This window comes from Dasypus novemcinctus, chromosome 11, assembly GCF_030445035.2.
Source record: "Dasypus novemcinctus isolate mDasNov1 chromosome 11, mDasNov1.1.hap2, whole genome shotgun sequence".
Taxonomy (NCBI): domain Eukaryota; kingdom Metazoa; phylum Chordata; class Mammalia; order Cingulata; family Dasypodidae; genus Dasypus; species Dasypus novemcinctus.
Genome location: NC_080683.1, coordinates 110023613 through 110042080, shown reverse-complemented (window position 1 = coordinate 110042080; position 18468 = coordinate 110023613). Strand labels below are relative to the sequence as shown.

At 40.8% G+C, this 18468-nt stretch overlaps 1 protein-coding gene across 6 annotated transcripts in view; it reads right to left on the bottom strand.

Annotated features, from left to right (window-relative positions):
• Nucleotides 1-18468, bottom strand: part of AKAP7 (A-kinase anchoring protein 7) — a 146924-nt gene that overhangs the window by 22293 nt on the left and 106163 nt on the right. For 3 of the 6 annotated variants that reach the window (XM_058307465.2, XM_058307469.2, XM_058307470.2), the window contains exon 8: nucleotides 8222-8290. The exons of 2 other annotated variants lie outside the window; for them this stretch is intronic. In XM_058307465.2, the coding sequence (XP_058163448.1) occupies nucleotides 8222-8290 (69 nt within the window). Of the gene's footprint in view, nucleotides 1-4933; nucleotides 4957-8221; nucleotides 8291-18468 lie in introns of those variants that run through there. One more of the 6 variants, XM_071218663.1, reaches the window with a different exon arrangement.

Here is an 18468-nt window from a genome sequence, read left to right as displayed (position 1 = left end):
GACTACCATTTCTGAGGCTTAGCCCCACCTAATTCACTGGCCTGTCCCTATATTATAGGCTGGGAATGAACTTCTGCAATATGAAATGAGAGAACTGATTTAGAAAAATGTTCACCCAAAAATGTTTATTACTTATAGCAAACTATAAGTAAGACTGCAGAACACATGTTTAACAAATTTTAAAATAATAAACTATTTTAAAGCATTTTCATAAGCTGTTTACATATTAACTTAAAAATAATTTGTTCTTCTTAAGTTTGTAAAATTGATCTGGATAAGGGTTTTCCTTGGAAACTTTTTATTAACAAATTAATACAGCATACCTACTCTGGGGGAAAAAAACTACATTTCTTTTAAAATGTTCATATTTCTACTCAATTTCTAAAAATCTGTGGATTTCCTACCAAGAAAAATATACTAGTATTTCATGTGATTTCTTTTGTCCCCAAAGAAATAAGAACCACAAATTGGTATAAACTAAATGCTTGCCTTGGAAAAATGGGAGAAAAAAAAAATACACACACACACACACTTCAAACACGTGCCATTTTTTAAAGCCATTGTCTCAGCTCCAAATCCACTCTTCTTTACTGGGCTTTGGGATGCTGGGGCTGGGATATGGCAAATATACTTCTTTGCCTGTGGAGCCCAGTTAGGTTCTGCCAATGGGGGCATTAGTGTGAAAGCAGACAGCCACAGCAGGGAAAAGGCTGCTCTTTGCCCCCCCCCATCCCCACCCCGTCAGCAACACCCCGCCCCGCCCAGGGATTTCCATTCACCAAGGCAGTAGCAGCTGGTTCCAGTTTTCGTTTTTTTCCTCTCTTGGAATCAGCTCATTGCATTCCTTCAAGGATGCAAGCAGAGCTGGCCAAGTGCCCCTCCTCAGAGGTGGAATCCCTTTTCTGTGTTCCTGGGACATCTCCTCTGAGACTGCAACCCTTCCTCAAAGGTTTGGGTCCAAGGGATGGGCCCTTCCTCTGAGTTACCCCACTCTGAAAATTACTATCTTTGTTTTTCCTCAGAATTCCTTTTTGACTCTTCAGTCCTCCAATACCCCTTTAACTAATTCCCTATATTAAATTCTCCCTGTTAAAATAACTGGTGTAGTTCCATTTTCTTGACTGGATCCTAACTGATCCAAACAATTTCTCAATTCCCCCCCCCCCCACAAAGATGTATTACCAAGGACTAAGGCAATAACGAAAAAAGCCAAGAATACCAAGTTAGAAGCTGCTTTGAGCTTGCACTTCTTAGAAAAATTGCACATTTCCTTCACATTGGGGTATACTAGGTTAAGTATAGTATTCTCTAGTAAATACACAATAGCATCTTTATGAATTTTATTTATCTTAAATCTACTATATCCATATCATTAAAAAATTAATTTAAAAAATCTAAATTTGGACAAAGTATTTTCATTGAAATTTCATTTATTAAGATAATCACATAATAGGCAATACACCTTAGCTTGTTATATGTAGGAATTACTGATACCAACTGCCAGCAACTGCTATTCTAAGTTCAAGGATCAACTTTTTATGGGGTGCATGAGTGATACACAATGTACCAAGACAAAAGCTCAAAGTTGTATATTATACTCCTAAATTAAAGCAAGCTGGATGATCCTAAAGACACTAAGTTAAAACTCATTTCATGGCTATCATAAAGAAAGAAATAATAAAGAGGCATACTTTTTTTTTCATTAAAATTTTTGGTCTTTTTAAAGAAAGAATTTGTGGCTTAAAAGTTTGAAAACTCTGCCATTAAATTATCCTATTTTAGGTAATGTATTAAGAATTATTATTGCAAAATTTGAACGATGGTAATTTTTCTGTGTCTCAGGACTTGGTTTCAGTATTTTTATTGTTTAAAACCAGAGAAAAGTTATTGCAAACATAATAAGTTATTGCAAACATGATTAGAATTCCACCGGATTTAATCTCTTAAATCAATCACACCTTTAGACACCCAAAGAAAATGTGTAAAAATTACACACTGTCCTCAACTTCTCTAATATACATATATATAGTAACTTAGGGGGGGAAAAGACTTCAAAGGCTTCTGGAATGAAACATTTTAGGGTTTACTCATAAAAGTTGGGCCTACAAAGTATATTTCTTTAGTGAATCATTCATCTCCTCGTGAAAGAAAATCTAGAACATCCTCTGCTAAATCATTTTAATGTCAACTGTACATGAAGGCACAAAGTAATTTGTTTTTAGGTAAATAAAAAAGGATGCATGATCAAAACCTACAAACAAAATTACAAGCTGCCCTAATTCTTCCCCCTAGAGACATGAAAAACAACCCTTCTTTCTCTTCCACATTAAAAATCCCCCTCATATTTCACACCCTAACTCTGTCTTTTCTCTTCCTGCTTTAAGCAGTCCAGCATCCCTCAGCCATCCTTTTGGCTGCTTCCTCACCACCCCCTGGCTCCCTCCTCAGGACACACTCCTGCTTGTCAGATGGCTAAATAAGGTCTGACTCTCCTGCATGCAGGTCTAGGTACAAACTCTTAGACTAACAAATCACCTACTTGCCAGTTTATTAGCTATCATGAGTATCAATCAAATTTCTGAAAAAAAAGCTGCATTTCACAGCTAACTTTAAACAATCATTTAAAATGCTTAGAAAGTGTGAGTTTTGTTTTTGCTCATTCAGGTTCATGTGGCATCAAACTGAAACTGGATGCAATTTATAGACACATGGTAAATGCCAACAACTATCTGATCACTGTGATGGAAAGGGGGTGAGGGGGTAGCTCAGAAAGGCCATGAAAAATGGATCACCTTTTTTCTCCAGATTCTTCTTTCTTCTCCCATCAGCATGGCCACCTAGGTGAGCTCACACACAGAGTTGGAGCTCAGTCAAGCTCTGGTGCTCTTTCTCAGGAATGTAAAACTCTCCCACCACCCCCTCCCCCAAGCATCCTATTTGTACATCATCTCCCGGGCACTATAGTTTTTTCTGTATGTATGTCTTACATACATACATGTTTATAAATGTCCTTTACTAAATTCCTAAGTTGGCAGAGGAGGAGATAGAAATAATAAATTACAAGCCTCAAACATCTTTGATTTCAGCCTTGAATACAATTAACATCATTGACGTCCTAATTACTGGAGAATTTAAGGTAAAACTCCACTTATTTTTCACATTTTCATCATAAATTTCACTTCTCGTCCATGGCTAATGTCCATCACTTCTTGACTATGCTAAGGGCAAAGAATCTCACTATAATACTGAAAGGTTTGTTTTAATAGTTCCAGGGTCTGTTAACTTGTAACTGTTACATTATGGATGTTTGTTAAAGGAAATTCCATTTGCTAAAATGTTTGTTGCACAAACTGCTCGCATCAAGCTGTAAACCGTGCCTCTTGGTGGTAACTAACGCACTCCTCCTCTCATTAGACTTGGCTGACCTTCTTGTGTAACTTCCCAGGTATGGACAGGGTGTGACTTTCCTTGTAAGGCTAAAAGCATCCAGATCCTTGATTTCCGGTTTCTCCCTTCACAGCATGATAAACCTTGGGATCCAGTAGATTTCTTTTTAAAAAGCCATTTAACTGTGAAAAAGCTACAAGGGATCATGTCTTCTTCCTCATTCTATCTTCCCTAACACCTGGCTCAGCTTTCCAACTGTGAGGTATTCAACAACAGTGGATGAAGTGAACTGAATTACTCTTCAGAGCAGCCCTCGCTCACGGCTACATTCCACTGCCGCTCTCCTGGAACAGAAAGGTTACAAGGAATCAGCACTTTCACTTCTTCTCCAGGTTTGGGAACATTTGTTCCAGAGTGGGCCCACTCTTAGATACACTAAGGATCCCCTAGAATAGCACAGAAGACTTCTGGTTGCAGATGACAAAATTTAACTCAAGCAAGTTTAAGCAAAGAAAAATGGGAGGACTCATTTCTCCATGTAATGGAGAAGGTCTTCAGCATGGCTGAAGCCAGAGGCTCAAACAATAGCAGGAGGACTGTCTGTTCTCTCTCCTCCGCTGGGTTCCACTTCTGTGCTGGCTTCGTTCTCAGGAAGCTCCTCCCCCTAATTAGGAATCTCTTGCTTACATCTTTTCCACTTGTAACCCAAAAGGAAGAGAGATTCTCTATCAAATCTTAGTGAAACTCTGACTCTGCATGTCTGCTAGGGCAGGTGGGCAGGGCGTCATGATGGACAAAACCCCAAGGAGCAGGGGAGGTGACCCCCAAAGGGAAAGATGCCGTGTAGATAAACGCTGGACGTCTACTCAACAATTCAGAGGTCAGAAATTCTACCTTTCTGTTTTTCCTTCCTGAGATGATAGAAATAAAACAACAGCCCTGCAAAACTGACTTGGAAGCTATAAAATATGCTCTCATTTGCTGCAGAGAAATTATATTTATTGAGTCTATTATGTGCCAAACATGGTGTCAGGCATTTAACTGCTATTAGCTTAGTTAATTTTCACAACAGGTAGTTATTATTTAAGATGCGGGAAAAAGGCTTAGAGAAGTTACACAGTAAATATGAAAACCAAAAAAGCAAACTAAGTCTGTCTCCAAAACCCTCTGCTTTCCACCATACAACACAGAGCTTTGGGGCCCTTTTGAGTTTCTTTACTGTGGGCATCAGAAGTTTGAAAATGAAGGCTCAAGGATCTACATATTAAGCAGTGCCAGCTTAATCAAACAAAAGGCAAGTTATCTAAAGGAACTGATTTATTAGATACCCTGAAAGCATTTTACCAGCCAAAACTTTTAAGTACATCAGACTCATGGTCCTTTTTTCCATGACACCCAAGAAGGAAGGCTCTAGGGATGGACCACCTCACACTGCTGGGCAGGGTATTTGGGTATGGCCTCATTGCAGCCAACGGCTGCTCTGGAGCTGGGAGCAATTCTACATCCCTGGTACTCCCAATGGAAAGCATTCTGCAATGGCTCATAGCATCCAGACAAACTCTTAAAGATCTGGGGGAGGAAAAAAATGAAAAACATAAAATACACTTACCATACAGCCTATGGATTAACAAAGGGAATGAGGAGGTAAAGGAAGAATAGTAACTATTAGCATTTGCTCGAATATTCCTAATTTTCAAAACATAAACCTCCTGGATATACACTACATAATAAGAGAAATCTACAATCTTTTGTGACTATGCTTAAATTTTTTTACACATTGCCCAGTACCGCTGCTGCTACTACAATATCACCTGCAGAAATCTTATGCAAAACGTGGTCTCGGGTTACCCAGAGCTTCCTTAGCTAGCTGGTGCTTCCCTGCTTCTGAAACGAGGGCAGCGGCAGACAATGAGCCGATGAGACAATCCTCTCCTCCTGCCAGCTCTCAGCCCTGCAGCACCCCTTGGAGGACTGAGACTGAGGAGGGCCCCAAACTTCCAGTTTTCAGCCACTCCCCTCTTAAAGGGAACAGCTGGGGAGGATATATTTTTTAATGGTTGCATTTCATAAGCAGTTTTCAAAATAGTCCCTGCATAGCACCTGGCACATAAGCATTTATTCAATTAAAAGAAGAAAAATGAATTACATTATCTTTAATAATCCCTCTTTGTTGTGGTTGTTGTTCCTAGACTCTCAGAGTTAAGAGGTAAAGGGATTTTTAAAGAATGAATACACTGTCAAAATCATGACAGCTCAAGCCTACTTCTTAGAGGTGAGGAACTGAGGCTCGGAGATTGTGGCAGCTTGCCCAGGGCCAGACGGAAGTTAGTAGGCAAGCAGGGTCTCCCTCGTCTCCCTCTTTCCACACTAAGAACTGCTCGCCAAGGAAAGGGCCATATGTTCTCACTAGGAAGCAGCAAAACTGCAGTGGGTCACACTGTGGCCCTGTGGAGAAACACATCTCCGGGCAAGGAAGGGAAATCGTGACAATGCCCGCAGAGGGGACATTCCCTCTCCCGCACTGCCCTGGGGGATGCTGTGGAGTGTAAGTGGCCACCTGCTGAAATGTTTCCCTGGGCCATTGAGTCACCAACGCCCTAAGCCCTTTCCAGATTCCAACATGAACCAGGGCCATTCCAAAATCTGTGCTCCAACAGGCTAATGTAAACCTCGGTTCTCACATACTCATAACATAACAGGACGTGTGTGTCATTCTTTTAATTGACAAGCATTTACGGCAGCCCTCCCAGGGGTGAGACACTAGGCTACGGTCTGCGCTACCCAGAGAGATTTAAGACACAGGTCTGGAAATCTATGTGGCCAGACAGAGATTTATGGAAAGGTAACCACAAAGCCAGTTTTATCTTAAGTGCCCATGAGAAGAGCAAAGCATGAGGCTACTGGATTTCTGGGAAGCCTTCTGAAGAAGTGGCATATCTGCAGACATCCTTAATATAACTGAACAACCACCATAACAGTGATAAAAGTTTAAAAATATAAGTACTTGCCAGGCATGGAATCAACACTGCAGATTTCAATTCACATAGTAATGCAGCATCACCAAATTCTCTATCAGCAAAAAACTATCCTGAAATTTAATTCAAATTTATGACATGAACACTATAAAGGGCCCTGCTAATTCATGCCACACAAAAAGACTCTATTGAAATATCCTACCTGTATGAAATTAAAATGTGTCTTGTTAAAATACATACTTACAACAGTATTTTATATTCAGCACCACAGACTATCAGGACTAGAAAGTAACCAAATTGTCCAAGTACCCATTCATCAGCTGTTTCATTCTCCCCTGCAACATCCCTAGGAGTGGTTTTCCATCCTTCACTTGAATACCTTCAGTGATGGGAAACTCACTACCTCATTGCAGTTCAGTTCATCCTCGGACATTCACATGTTTCATTCTACATAAAAGCAATGTACTTCAAAATACAACAGGAAAAGAACAGGTAAAATGTTTTCAAATTAGTTCTACAGGTATACAGCTATACAGCTGTACAGCTAAACAGCTGTACAGCTATAGTTTTCTTCTGAGGTTTACTTAACAAGATGGGTAAATTTCTATTAATGGACATTCCCTTCCAAACACTCATTATGAAAACTCAGGTAATTCAAAGAAAACGATATAAGAACACTACATAAGAATTCAAGTAAAAAATAAATTGAAGAATATCTACAGTAGTTTAAATCTTATAACAGCTACAATAATTGGTAATGAATGTTAAGAATGTTCCTGTATAGCAATGGTAAGAGCTTAAAAGTCCAAGAAACATTCATTCATTGTCAGTATATTCTATTTATTGTGGTCAAAAAAAAGTATGCCTTTTGGAGAAATGTTCAAGTGCTGGGATTTAAACAAAAAGGGTTTAGCTGGTCCATGGTGCACTATCTGATAAACCACAGATGAGTTCTACTGCATTTGATCTTTCACCCCTTATCAAGATTTCTGGGTACACAAGGAGTTAACTTTCCACACAAACTTAGGCCTCTGTACAACTGATTAAAAAATCATTTTTTTGGCTATCAGTATATTAAAATAAAAGCCTAATGAATAAATTAAATCAGAATTGTTTTATCAACCACCACACCATGGAGCCAAGAGTGCCTACAACTGAAAGCAGGAGAATTGCATCCATCATCCATGTGGAATCTAAGCCCCCTCTTGATATAGATGTGGAGTGGACACAACCATTCCAAGGTCCACAGGATGGAGGAATAGAATATGGATTAGAGTGGACTTACTGATATTCTACTCATGAACTATTATGATTAGTAATCGAAGAAAATGTGGCATTGGTGTGGAGAAAGTGGCCATGGTGGCTGCTGGGTGTGGGGAATGGGAGGAAGAGATGAGATGTGGAGGCATCTTCGGGACTTGGAGTTGTCCTGGGTGATGCTGCAGGGACAGTTACCAGACACTGTATGTCCTCCCATGGCCCACTGGGTGGAACGTGGTAGTGGGCTATGATGTGGACCACTGACCACGAGGTGCAGCAGTGCTCAGAGATGTATCCACCAAATGTAATGAATGTCTCATGATGATAGACGAGATTATTGCTATGGGGGGAGAAGTGGGGTGAGAGGGGTGGGGGGGTATATGGGGACCTCATATTTTTTTAATGTAATATTTTTAAAAATTAAGAAAAAAAAGAAAATATTTTAAAAACTGTAAAAAAAAATAAAATAAAATAAAATAATAGCACTAATGAATCAATTAAATTAGAATTGTTTTATCTACCACCACCACCAAAGGGCAAAAGCAGGGTACAACAGCACCGGGAGGGGTGGAGGCGGGGCAGGGTCACCAGGCTCTTACCGCATGGCCAGTTGGCTATGTCCTTGCTGTATCTCTGTAGTACTGCAGAGGACTGGCTTTCCAACTCACCTGTATTTTGAGAACGACACCCACAAATTCAAACTTTCAACAACAACTCACGTAATTCTCCATAATTTGAGCTGCCCTTGGAGGTAGATCCTGGGGCCACTGCCCTTTCCAGTAGGATTACCAGGGTAAGGGGGATTTGCCTTCTTGTGCTCTGCCTAGAGGATGTGCTCGCTGAGTATGTAGCTCCGAGCAGAGCAAACAAAGCTACTAGGTGGGGACAAAAAGATGAATGAGGCACAGAAGGTTACTGTACAATCCAGCAACAAGAGCAGAAAAGTCCGCCCTGGGTTCTTTCATACATTCTCAACACAGCTTATGATATACCTGCTACTTATAGCAAATTCTAATTTATATGTTTCTTGAGTCAGGCCGGGCAATGAATTCTCAGCCCCCTTTTTCCAAGCTGCCTTTAAAAGGACTGATAGACCTGCGTGCCTAGTGGGCAGGACAGTGGTGCCTGGCAGAGGGCCTGCTCTTTAGACCCACCCAGAGCACGATCAGCAAAGAGCTCCACAAGGGACATATGCAAGTGAAGGGGGGCAGGTGTGTGAATGGAGTGGGGAGCAGATGGAAGAGAAAAGCAGGGAAGCCACGACAAAAGCAAAGAGCTGAAAGAGTGATGAGAGAGAAACAAGGGACCAGGAGTCATCAGACAGCTGAGAGGAAGGGGGCATGGGTGCGCCAATTCTCAGCACCCTCTGCCCTCCTGGACTAGAACTTCACTTTGGACACAATGCAGTGTCTCCATTTTCTTTTCGAAAGTTGGAAATCTGAGGACAGGAATCCAAGAAGCAATATACACCCTTTCTGTCAGTCACCATCAGCAGGCAATGCACATCAAACACAATCCCAGAGAAAAAGACCAAAAAGAGCCAATTCCTCAAGAAGCCAACTCCTTCGGACAGAGCCAAGAAGAAACAGGAGAGGGGAGCAGGGGTGTGTCGGGGAGCAGGGAGTACAGCAGGGAAGGAGAAAATCCACTGCCAGGCATCAGTCCACGGCAGGGTCTTTCAGATGATCCTGTTCCCACTAGGAAAGGAATCAACCCGAAAACCCAGGAATTACAAATAAATCATTCTGGCAAAGATCTAAAAAGTTTTTGGCTGGCCAACACGTGCCAATGTCCATTGTTAAAAAGTGCATAGCTTTGTTGTAAGGTCTCCTGAGGTTCTAAGTCAGGACCATCACAAACTGTAGATGGTTTCACCAGTAAAACTGAAAGCACAGCTTATTTAAATGCCCCAGAGTCTCCCAATACTTATTTCAAAGCATTCCCAGAAGATTCCTTATAAAAATTAGCTTATTTCTCAAGTGAATAGGTATAAAACATGAATTAATTTTTTAAAACCTGTCCCCAGCTGGTTTCCTGACAAATAAGCAGCAGGAAATATAAACCAGATGTAGAAATCTGGATCTTTGTGCATCTGAACCAGACATCAAGAAATTCTGTGGACCTGTTTAAATTACAGTCAACCACTGATGTGACAGAAACGCAGCCGCAAATGTGGTAACATTTCATTGAAAAGGAAGTAAAAATTCAGGGCAACTAGTGCAAGGCAAACACTATTCAGCACACTAATTAAAATGCCAGCCTTTCACTTCTCAAAGCTAAAAGCCAGTGAGGAAAAAATTTCAATGCAAATGTCATCACTTTAAGTTCTGTTTTTCTGGGCCATAAGCAGATGGGGAATCTGCCTAGCATGCATTTAAAAATATTCGGTGAGGCTTTTGCTGGAAGGAAAGCTGCCTCTCCTGCTTGGCGTGGTCTTACCATTACACCTGAACTCCTAGGCAAAGAACAAAGCAGAAGATGCACGAAAATATCTGCAAATGTATAATATATGCCACTTTAAAACAGCTTGACCTCTCGAGATGTTATTATCGAGCACTGCTCAGAAAGCACGCCAATTTCAGATAAGAAAATGAAGTCTGTCTCGAACGACAGATCAAATTGTATGCTGTGACTGAAAGAAACAAACTAAACTGACTCCAGGTAGGACGATGCAACGTGCTGCTGGAATTCAAGAACACAATCAGGAAGGAGTTCTTTCAGTATTTTGTACTTTTAATGTCGTCTATCTATGGGGTGACTGTACTTTTACAGCTCATTTATAACTACACCCCTTCCAGTCCTTTTAAGAAATGCACATTAAAAACCACAGCTCATTACTTTGCTATCCTTCCCTGTAGGAAAAATCAAACTACCCCAACAACCAACCGCACACAGAGCTGGCCGCTGAGCTGCCGCCCAGGACAGGTCACACTCACTGATTTTCTCCTCCTCTCTGGAGAAAGGGAAGCAGCAGAGCTGGCCCATAGCCCCGGCGCTGGCCTTCCGCGCGGCGTGGCTCCCCAGACCCACACGGCAGGGCTGGGCGGTGCGCCGCGCTCCCCGCCTGGGCCGCTGGGCGGAGCCGGCGCCGCGCGTGCGGAGCCAACGCCCGGCCGGAGGCGAGCGGAGGGCGGCGAGCGGAGGGCGGCGCGCGGGCGCCCCGGGTTGCCCCCGGCCCGCGCCGCCGCCCGGCCCGGCCCGCCCTCGGGGGAGCCTCGGCCTTCCAGGGGTGCCACGTGCGCTCTGAGGGGGGCGGACTGGGCGGGCCTTTAACACAGGTGCCAGGGAACAAATTCTCCTCCAGACAAATGCACTGATCACACACGGCAACGCACCCCAAGACCCCACTTCCTGCTGACTCTTTAAAGAAGAGCCTGCTTTTATCCCCAGGAGGTTTGTTAGGTTGCTTTAGGACTAGGGAATCCCCGTTGCAGAACACTGAAAACAACTTGTATGAAGTACCATTAGCTATCTGACACACGAACAATAGGAAAGGCGGGAGGGGGGAGAGGGAGAAGAGCAGTTGGTACCGGGCCTTACCGCATATCGTTTCAAGTTATATCTGCTTTCCGAAACACTGCTTTGTTCCCCTACTCAGGCATTAATCAGTAAGATGAATTTTGAAATGGTAGCAGCAAAATGCCAATACTCAAGGGAAGCGGGTGTAACTCAGTGGTTTGAGCGTCTGCTCCCCATGTACGAGGTCCCAGGTTCAATCCCCAATACCGCCTTAAAAAAAAAAATCTCCTCTAGAAGCATCACTGAAGAAAAGATCTGGGACAAGGTTTTAACAAATCACAGAGCTGTTGAATAAATTCAGCAACAGAAGAGAAACGTATTTGAACACATAATGTCTACTGAATTTTAGGACATGAGATAACTGGTTTCAACGTAATTGTTTAAAACCCATTCTCTTAAATTGGGAATAACCTCTCTTTATGACCCTGGAGGAACGAAAGATTACTCTTAGTGCCAGAAAGTCCATCCAGATTCTTACTTTCCTCCTTTACTGCCAAGCTAGGAACGCACCCCACTTCATCAGGAGGTGGAAAGAGAGGGTACTGTGAGGGATGAAAACTTCCGTGATCCTAAATGCTATGTCCACTTTTCAATACTCAGCCAAAGAGTGTGCAGTTGGGAAGAATAAAAACTGTCAAATTTACAAATTCAGTATGTTGCCTTTTTAAAAACCCAGTCAAGAAGTTGAAAAGCATATACATACATATGTATGTATGTGTATTTACATATAAAGTACAGCAATTTTATATATATAATATATAACACAAGCAAATATATATATAAAACTTTTTGTATTAATACAAAGAACTACTTGCAGTAAACTCTGTTCATTAGGGAAAATAAGAAGTCCCTGGCATTCCCCAATCACTAACACTAGTGTAGTGATAAAGTCTTTCGAATCAGAGAGCCAGGGTTTGAGTTCCATATCTGCCAGTAAATAACAGTTGTGCAACTTTGACCTCTTTCTCAGTTTTGAGATGATGTGTAAAGCAGATACGTTCATTATAAAGTGTTTTGGAGGATTTTTGGTGGTTTTTGTTTGTTTTTTGAGATACTGGGCCAAAGATTAACCCAGACCTCTTACGTGGGAAGCCAGCACTCAACCACTGAGCCACACTAAGCTGGTGTTTTGGTTCCTTGTTGTGTTGTTTCTAGGAGGCACCAGGGATGGAACCAGGACTTCCCATGTAGGAGGCAGGGGCTCAACTGTTTGAGCCACCTCCTCTCCCTCAAGTTGTAATTTGTGGTTGCCAAGTAGGCAGTCCTATCCCAACCACTTTCCCTTATTTCAGTGTGTGTGTATGTGTACGTGTGTGTATGTCTGGGAGGAGAGGAAGAGGAGAACAAAGTGTCTGAGAACTGTATCTACCAAGCCTCAGGTTTTTCAGCACTAGCTAGCAACCCTACCACCTCTTTCCTGGTTCAGCCCCGCTGGCTGCCATCTTAAGTTACTGTTAATACATCTGGCCTCTCTAAAATGTAGAGCCTAGGGGATGATGGCCTTATGCAACTACCATCCTTCATTTTATTAATTAGTCCCTGTTGACACTATTTCTGAAAATGCTCAGTTAAAAAATATAAAATATATCATTATCTAAGTAACAGTATTTATCTGGATATTCAGCAATCTAACAGAGGATGCCTATGTAATGTTAGAGATTTTTTCCATGAGCATTAAAAATGAATTAACCAGGGGGTAAGACAGAGTGTTTGCAAAAAAATTTTAATTTAAAAATAAATAAAATTTTAAAAATAAGGAGTTAACCAAAATAAAAGATTACAAAACAGTGAGAAAATTCAAAACAGGAATTTTAAAACTGTTCATTATCCTGGTCATGCAAATAATTAGGCATATCATTTAACCTCCAGGAGGGGAAGGAATCTGATTTCATGGTCACTAAGGTCTCTCTCAGTTTCAAAAAGTTGTAATTCCATATTGTACGTTCATGGCAACTCCAAGCCTGGATTTCCTAGAATTGTCTTTATATTCAATAGTTTTGTTTTGTTTTTTTCAGTAAAGACAATTCATTAAATATACAACAGTGTGATTTTATGTCTATAAATTTCATAAGATTTTTCATATACCCATTTTCTAATCAAAATAATTCAAATTCATGTGCCTGGGTTTTTAGGAAATAGTATCTCCCTCTCTCTCTCTCTCTCTCTCTCTGAGTCTATACATCAAGGAATACTGATGAAAAAAAATTGATGTCTTTCCTGCCATTCTACCTCCCTACCTCAGGTTTGAACAGCTACCATTCAGAAGTACCTAGACAGCAGCCATCATTTCCCCTTTATTAGGATAGTCTGAGCCTCTCCTTACCCGTCCCCTATCCCACAAAAATAAGATAGTAGATGAGTAAGAATAATCACTAACATTATATGAACACTTACTATATGGCAGGCACTGGCTAAGTGCTTTACATTTACTCTTTCATTGAATCACTAACATAGTCCTATGGGGTAGACAGGTACTATCACTATCCCCATTTTACAGATGTAAATGCTTCAGCTCAGAAAAGTAAACTGACAAAAACCTCTCAAGGAGTTTGTGACAATGAGGGGATTTAAATTCAATTTGTCTGGCTTCATAAACCCGGATCCATTTGATCCCAAAACTTGGCATTATTAAACACAACTTAAGTGTACTATCAGGTGCATACTTATAAAGAAGCTTACTGTAATTCCAGAATGATATGCAAAAAAAGTTATTTAACCAACATCTGTGATAATAGGCTTAAATTCTTGCCTTTGTTTCTCAGGTTTGGCCACCGAATTCCTTTACTAATGCTGCTAGAGTCCTACAGCCCTATTTTGAAACGAAGGCCCTAAAAACAGATCCCTTCAGGGAGCTGACACCTCATTGTGATACCTTCTGGGCATGGGAAAGTGACTTGATTGACAGCAAAAGACACCAAGGGCCCCTGAAAGCTTCCACCTTCGAGGCAAAATGGCAGCCTGACCCACTCACAAGTTATTTCTGTGGTATTAATGTGTTTATTATGGGAGTAACAAACTCCTTTCAGTGATATACAGAGATCTATTATAACTAAAAGAAGTTTTTTCTTAAACAGTCAACCTCCCTGAAAAAAAAAGATCAGATATTACATCATGTTCATAAATTTAAAACCACAAGCTTTTCATATTTCTTTTCTCACAGGCCTAGCTGCAGACATATCATGGTTAAGGCAGTTGCCTGTATCTGCTATGGTATTTGGATTTTGATTATAATAATTAAAGCAAGAATAAAGTAAATAGTATAGGAGTGGGGAGATGAATGACAGCTGCCTTTTCTTTATGTACATTGAAAGAGAAGGTCTGATTATTGTCTCTAGTTGGAACAGGGAGTCACGGATAATTCTTAACTATGACCAAAAATTCAATTGTGTGTCATGAGTTGGCATTTTCCTATCTATAAATGAACACATATCTAGGGATTTCTGTACAACCTCACTGGAAAATTCTGACTCAAAAGGAGCTAAAAACCTGTGCAGAAGGAAATTTGAATTTGAGAACTTATAGAAACAAATGAGAAAGGGGGGAAAAAAAGGAAAGGAATTCAAAAGAGTGAAGAGAAAAGAGGATATTAATCATGAAGTGTAAAGAGAGGGAAAAATTGCTCTATCTCTCCAAATTCTGGAATGAAGCCTTAGGAAACATGCCTTTAAGCACAAAAGAGACACTTCAGGAAGATTTCATTCTACAGCAGGGAGCACACTTATGGAAACTGTTATGCCAAGAAATGTCACAATTTCAACAAAAATGTATGTAAATTCAAGAAGTACTTGCCAATTTATGGAAATACAACTCATGAAAACTGGGATGTTTTGGAGTACAACCCAATTTTTATATTGACACTGGGGTAACAAAAAATTAAAAACTACACGTGAAGGAAATGGGATGGACATTGCCTAATACTGAATTTTGTAACTCTATGTTCTTGTAAAAAATATATCAATTCTCAATAATCAATCCACAATAAGAATATATCCATCACCCAGACCCCATAAATCCTTCTCCATCATTTAGCTGCTGCTGCACCTTTGTGGTCATTTTGTAACCAAAGAGGAAAAGGCTCTGAAATTGCATTTTTAAATATTGATATTTGAAAGCTGTTCCTATGAGGGTTTGCTTGTGAGGGAAAGAGACTGAATGTCCTAACTGAAAAAAACTTTAGGGGTTACCTGTAAATCTCACTGTTAAACACCTGTTTTTAATTACCAAGTGTTTTAGTTTGCTAAAAGCTACTGGGAGCAATAAACCAAACTGGGACTTTTTACAATGGGAATTTATTAGGTTACAAGCTTACAGTTCTGAGGCTGTGAAAATGTCCAAATCAAGGCATCATGAGAGATGTTGTCTCCCCAAAAGTCAGCTGTGGGCAATCCTGGACTCCTGCCACATGGTGAGCACCATGGCAGCTCTGCTGGTCTGGGTCTCTGCCTTCTCCTCCAGGCTCACTTTCTCCCTGAGCTCAGCCGTGGCAATCAGGCAGATGGCTCATCTCTTCCCTCTCCTCCGGGCCTCAGCCTTTTGGGCTCTCTTTCCGTGCCTCTGTGCTCTGCTAATTCTAGGCTTAGGCCTCTGGGAGCTCTCAGCCTCTCAGGGATTCTGTTTCTGACATTTTTTCCTATGTGTCTCAGGCTTTTTCTCTCTCCCATTTATAAAGGACTCCAGCAAGAGGACCAAGACCCACCCTAGGACATGCCTCACTGAAGTAATCCAATCAGAGGCTCCCCATCTGAATTCAAACCAATCAAAGGATCCCACACCCACAGAAATGGATTAGCTTTAAGGACATAGTAATTTCTGGGATCCACAAAAAGCTTCAAATAGTGCCTTTAGTCCTCTGAGTTCCTGGACCTTTCAGAGGAGAAAACAGTACCCTTCACAAGAAGGAAAGGAATATAGTTTAGAAAATCCAGTAAGACTCAATGAATATATTTTATGTGTAGTTTAACAATGTAAACAACACTATTTGGTTTTACAATTTCTGATTTATTGGCTTTTTTCCCCCACAAGTCCTAATTACTCTTTAAGTGGAATCCCTCAGTCTATACTTCACTCTGAAAGTGGTCCACTCTTTGACTGTGGACAAGACAATAATTAGTCACCTTTTTTGGCATGTAAAGGATTTAGGATCTCAAATAGAAAGTGTTTTAATGACTCAGTGATTTTTTTTTTCCCTCTAATAACACTTAAAGGGATACAAATGAAAGTGAATCCCCCAAAAGCTATAAGCAAATTCATTTAAACTAGATGAAATGCTGTTAAATCAAGGCTGTTTTTGGCAGGTGTCAGAATCCATCACATCCCACTACACCTGAGCTGATATTCAGCTGATACACTATGTCAGTCGGTATTCATTAGGCTGTTTATGGATGCTTCTAGCAACATTTGCTAATCATAAGAACTGCTATTTAAATATCCATTAAAGCAAAATACTGAGTCTATTTCCTGTGAATACATTTCTTAATTCACATTTGAAATGCATTTCTGTGAGGAGGCACTCAGCTACAAGTAAACTCTGATTCAAAATGGCTAAGAAATTATAGAAATTTTATTACCCCCTATAACCTAAGGTAGTGTCACTCCAGGGATGGCTAGTCAGTGGTTTAACAAGGTCATCAGGAATCATTTGCTTGGGGTTTTCCCCATGGGTAAGACGGCTTTTGTCCCCAAAGGGTAAGGGGGCTCCTGGCATCTCAGGTATCCCTAACAATTTCCAGCCGAAGAATGACTTTCTCTTCCCTATGAATGTCTTTTTATCAGTGAGAAAACTTTCCTCTGAAGACTTAAGCAGACTTCCCCTCCCGTAACAGAACTGGGTCACATGCCACTTCCTAAACCAATCTCTGGCCAGAAGAATGGAACCAATTACCTGAAGCCCACTGCCACACAAAGAAGGGGGAGCTCTGCAAACAAGGAAGCAGGGGGGTAAGAGAATGGGCTCATAAGAGGAACCCATAGTGTCTCTTGAGTTTTATATTGATCTTTTCATGAAAATTTGGTGTTTACTGTTTGGCCAAATAAAGTTAGGAAAGATACAGAAAGGGTCTGTAAATAATATTCTACAGGAAAAAAAAAAAAGGAAAAAGCAAATCACTGAAAAGCACATCATGCTAATTATGAATAAATGTTTGTCACGCTTGCAAACTAAATTCTTGTTAAAATATGTAGTTGAAGCATATCAAGTAGCAAAATTGTGAACTGTCTTTCTCTGAACCTTATTATGCTAAGACTGGATGCTTACGTAAAAGCTTTTGCTTTGATCAGTGCTGTTAGCAATGAAAAGCTCTTTGGCAGCTGTGGTTCTCTGGTATGAAATATAAAACTTGTGATGATCAAATGTAATTTCCTTTACTTATAGCCAAAAGACAAAATACTCACCTGAATCATTAACCTAGTCAATAGAAGATCAAATAGAGCCAAAATACATGAATTGACAAACTGCTGTTAGCTACAGTTAATGCTTTAGGCATTTTATACCAAATATATAAAAGTCAGGAAGGAATCAAAGGATCCTCATAGGTTAAGGAAAAGAGACAGAGAATTTAAATTTCCTAATGGGAAATAAAGTATTTTCTGTTTTCCACCAGAATAAGAGGAAGAGAGCAAGAAAGCTTGAATAGTAGAAGGGGTTTTTATTCCATTGCTGTCCGGATCCCACAGATGAACAAAAAACAATAAATAGATTTGTCCTATTTACTTCATCCTAGCCCCTGGATGAGGTCTCCTTCTTTCCTCTCAGATAGTTATCTCAGATTAGCAATACTAATCTGAAGCCCCAGGTCTCCCTGAGGCATATCAGCTATTTCCGCCTTGCTCCTAGCTCCAACAACCCACCAAATGCCACTGGATCCCATCTGTCTCTCTCGGAGGCATCACCTACGTCCCTGACCTCTCTCTTGAATATGTCTTTTGATTGCGCCACAGGTGCTTAATAACACGTCTGAAATTGAACTCGTCTTTTCACCAAAATCTGTTTTCGCTTTACCTTCTGCACTGGTGAAGGGTACTAGCATCTAGTTGTCTGTCTGAACCCAAACCTCAGAGCCATCCTAGGAGTCTCTCCTCTTGTTATGAGTTGACTTGTGTACCCCCCAAAAAAGATATGCTCAAGCCTAACCCCCAGTCCCATGAACGTGACCTCATTTGGAAACAAGGTCTTTGAAAGCATGATTAGCAAAGATGAGGCCGAACTGGATCTTAAGAGAAAAGGAACAGAGACAGAGAGAGCTGCAAGAGAGGAAAGCCCTGTGATAACAGACAGAGGGAAGCGCCGCGGCTGCAACCAGCGAACAAATAAGGCCTGCAGGCAAACACC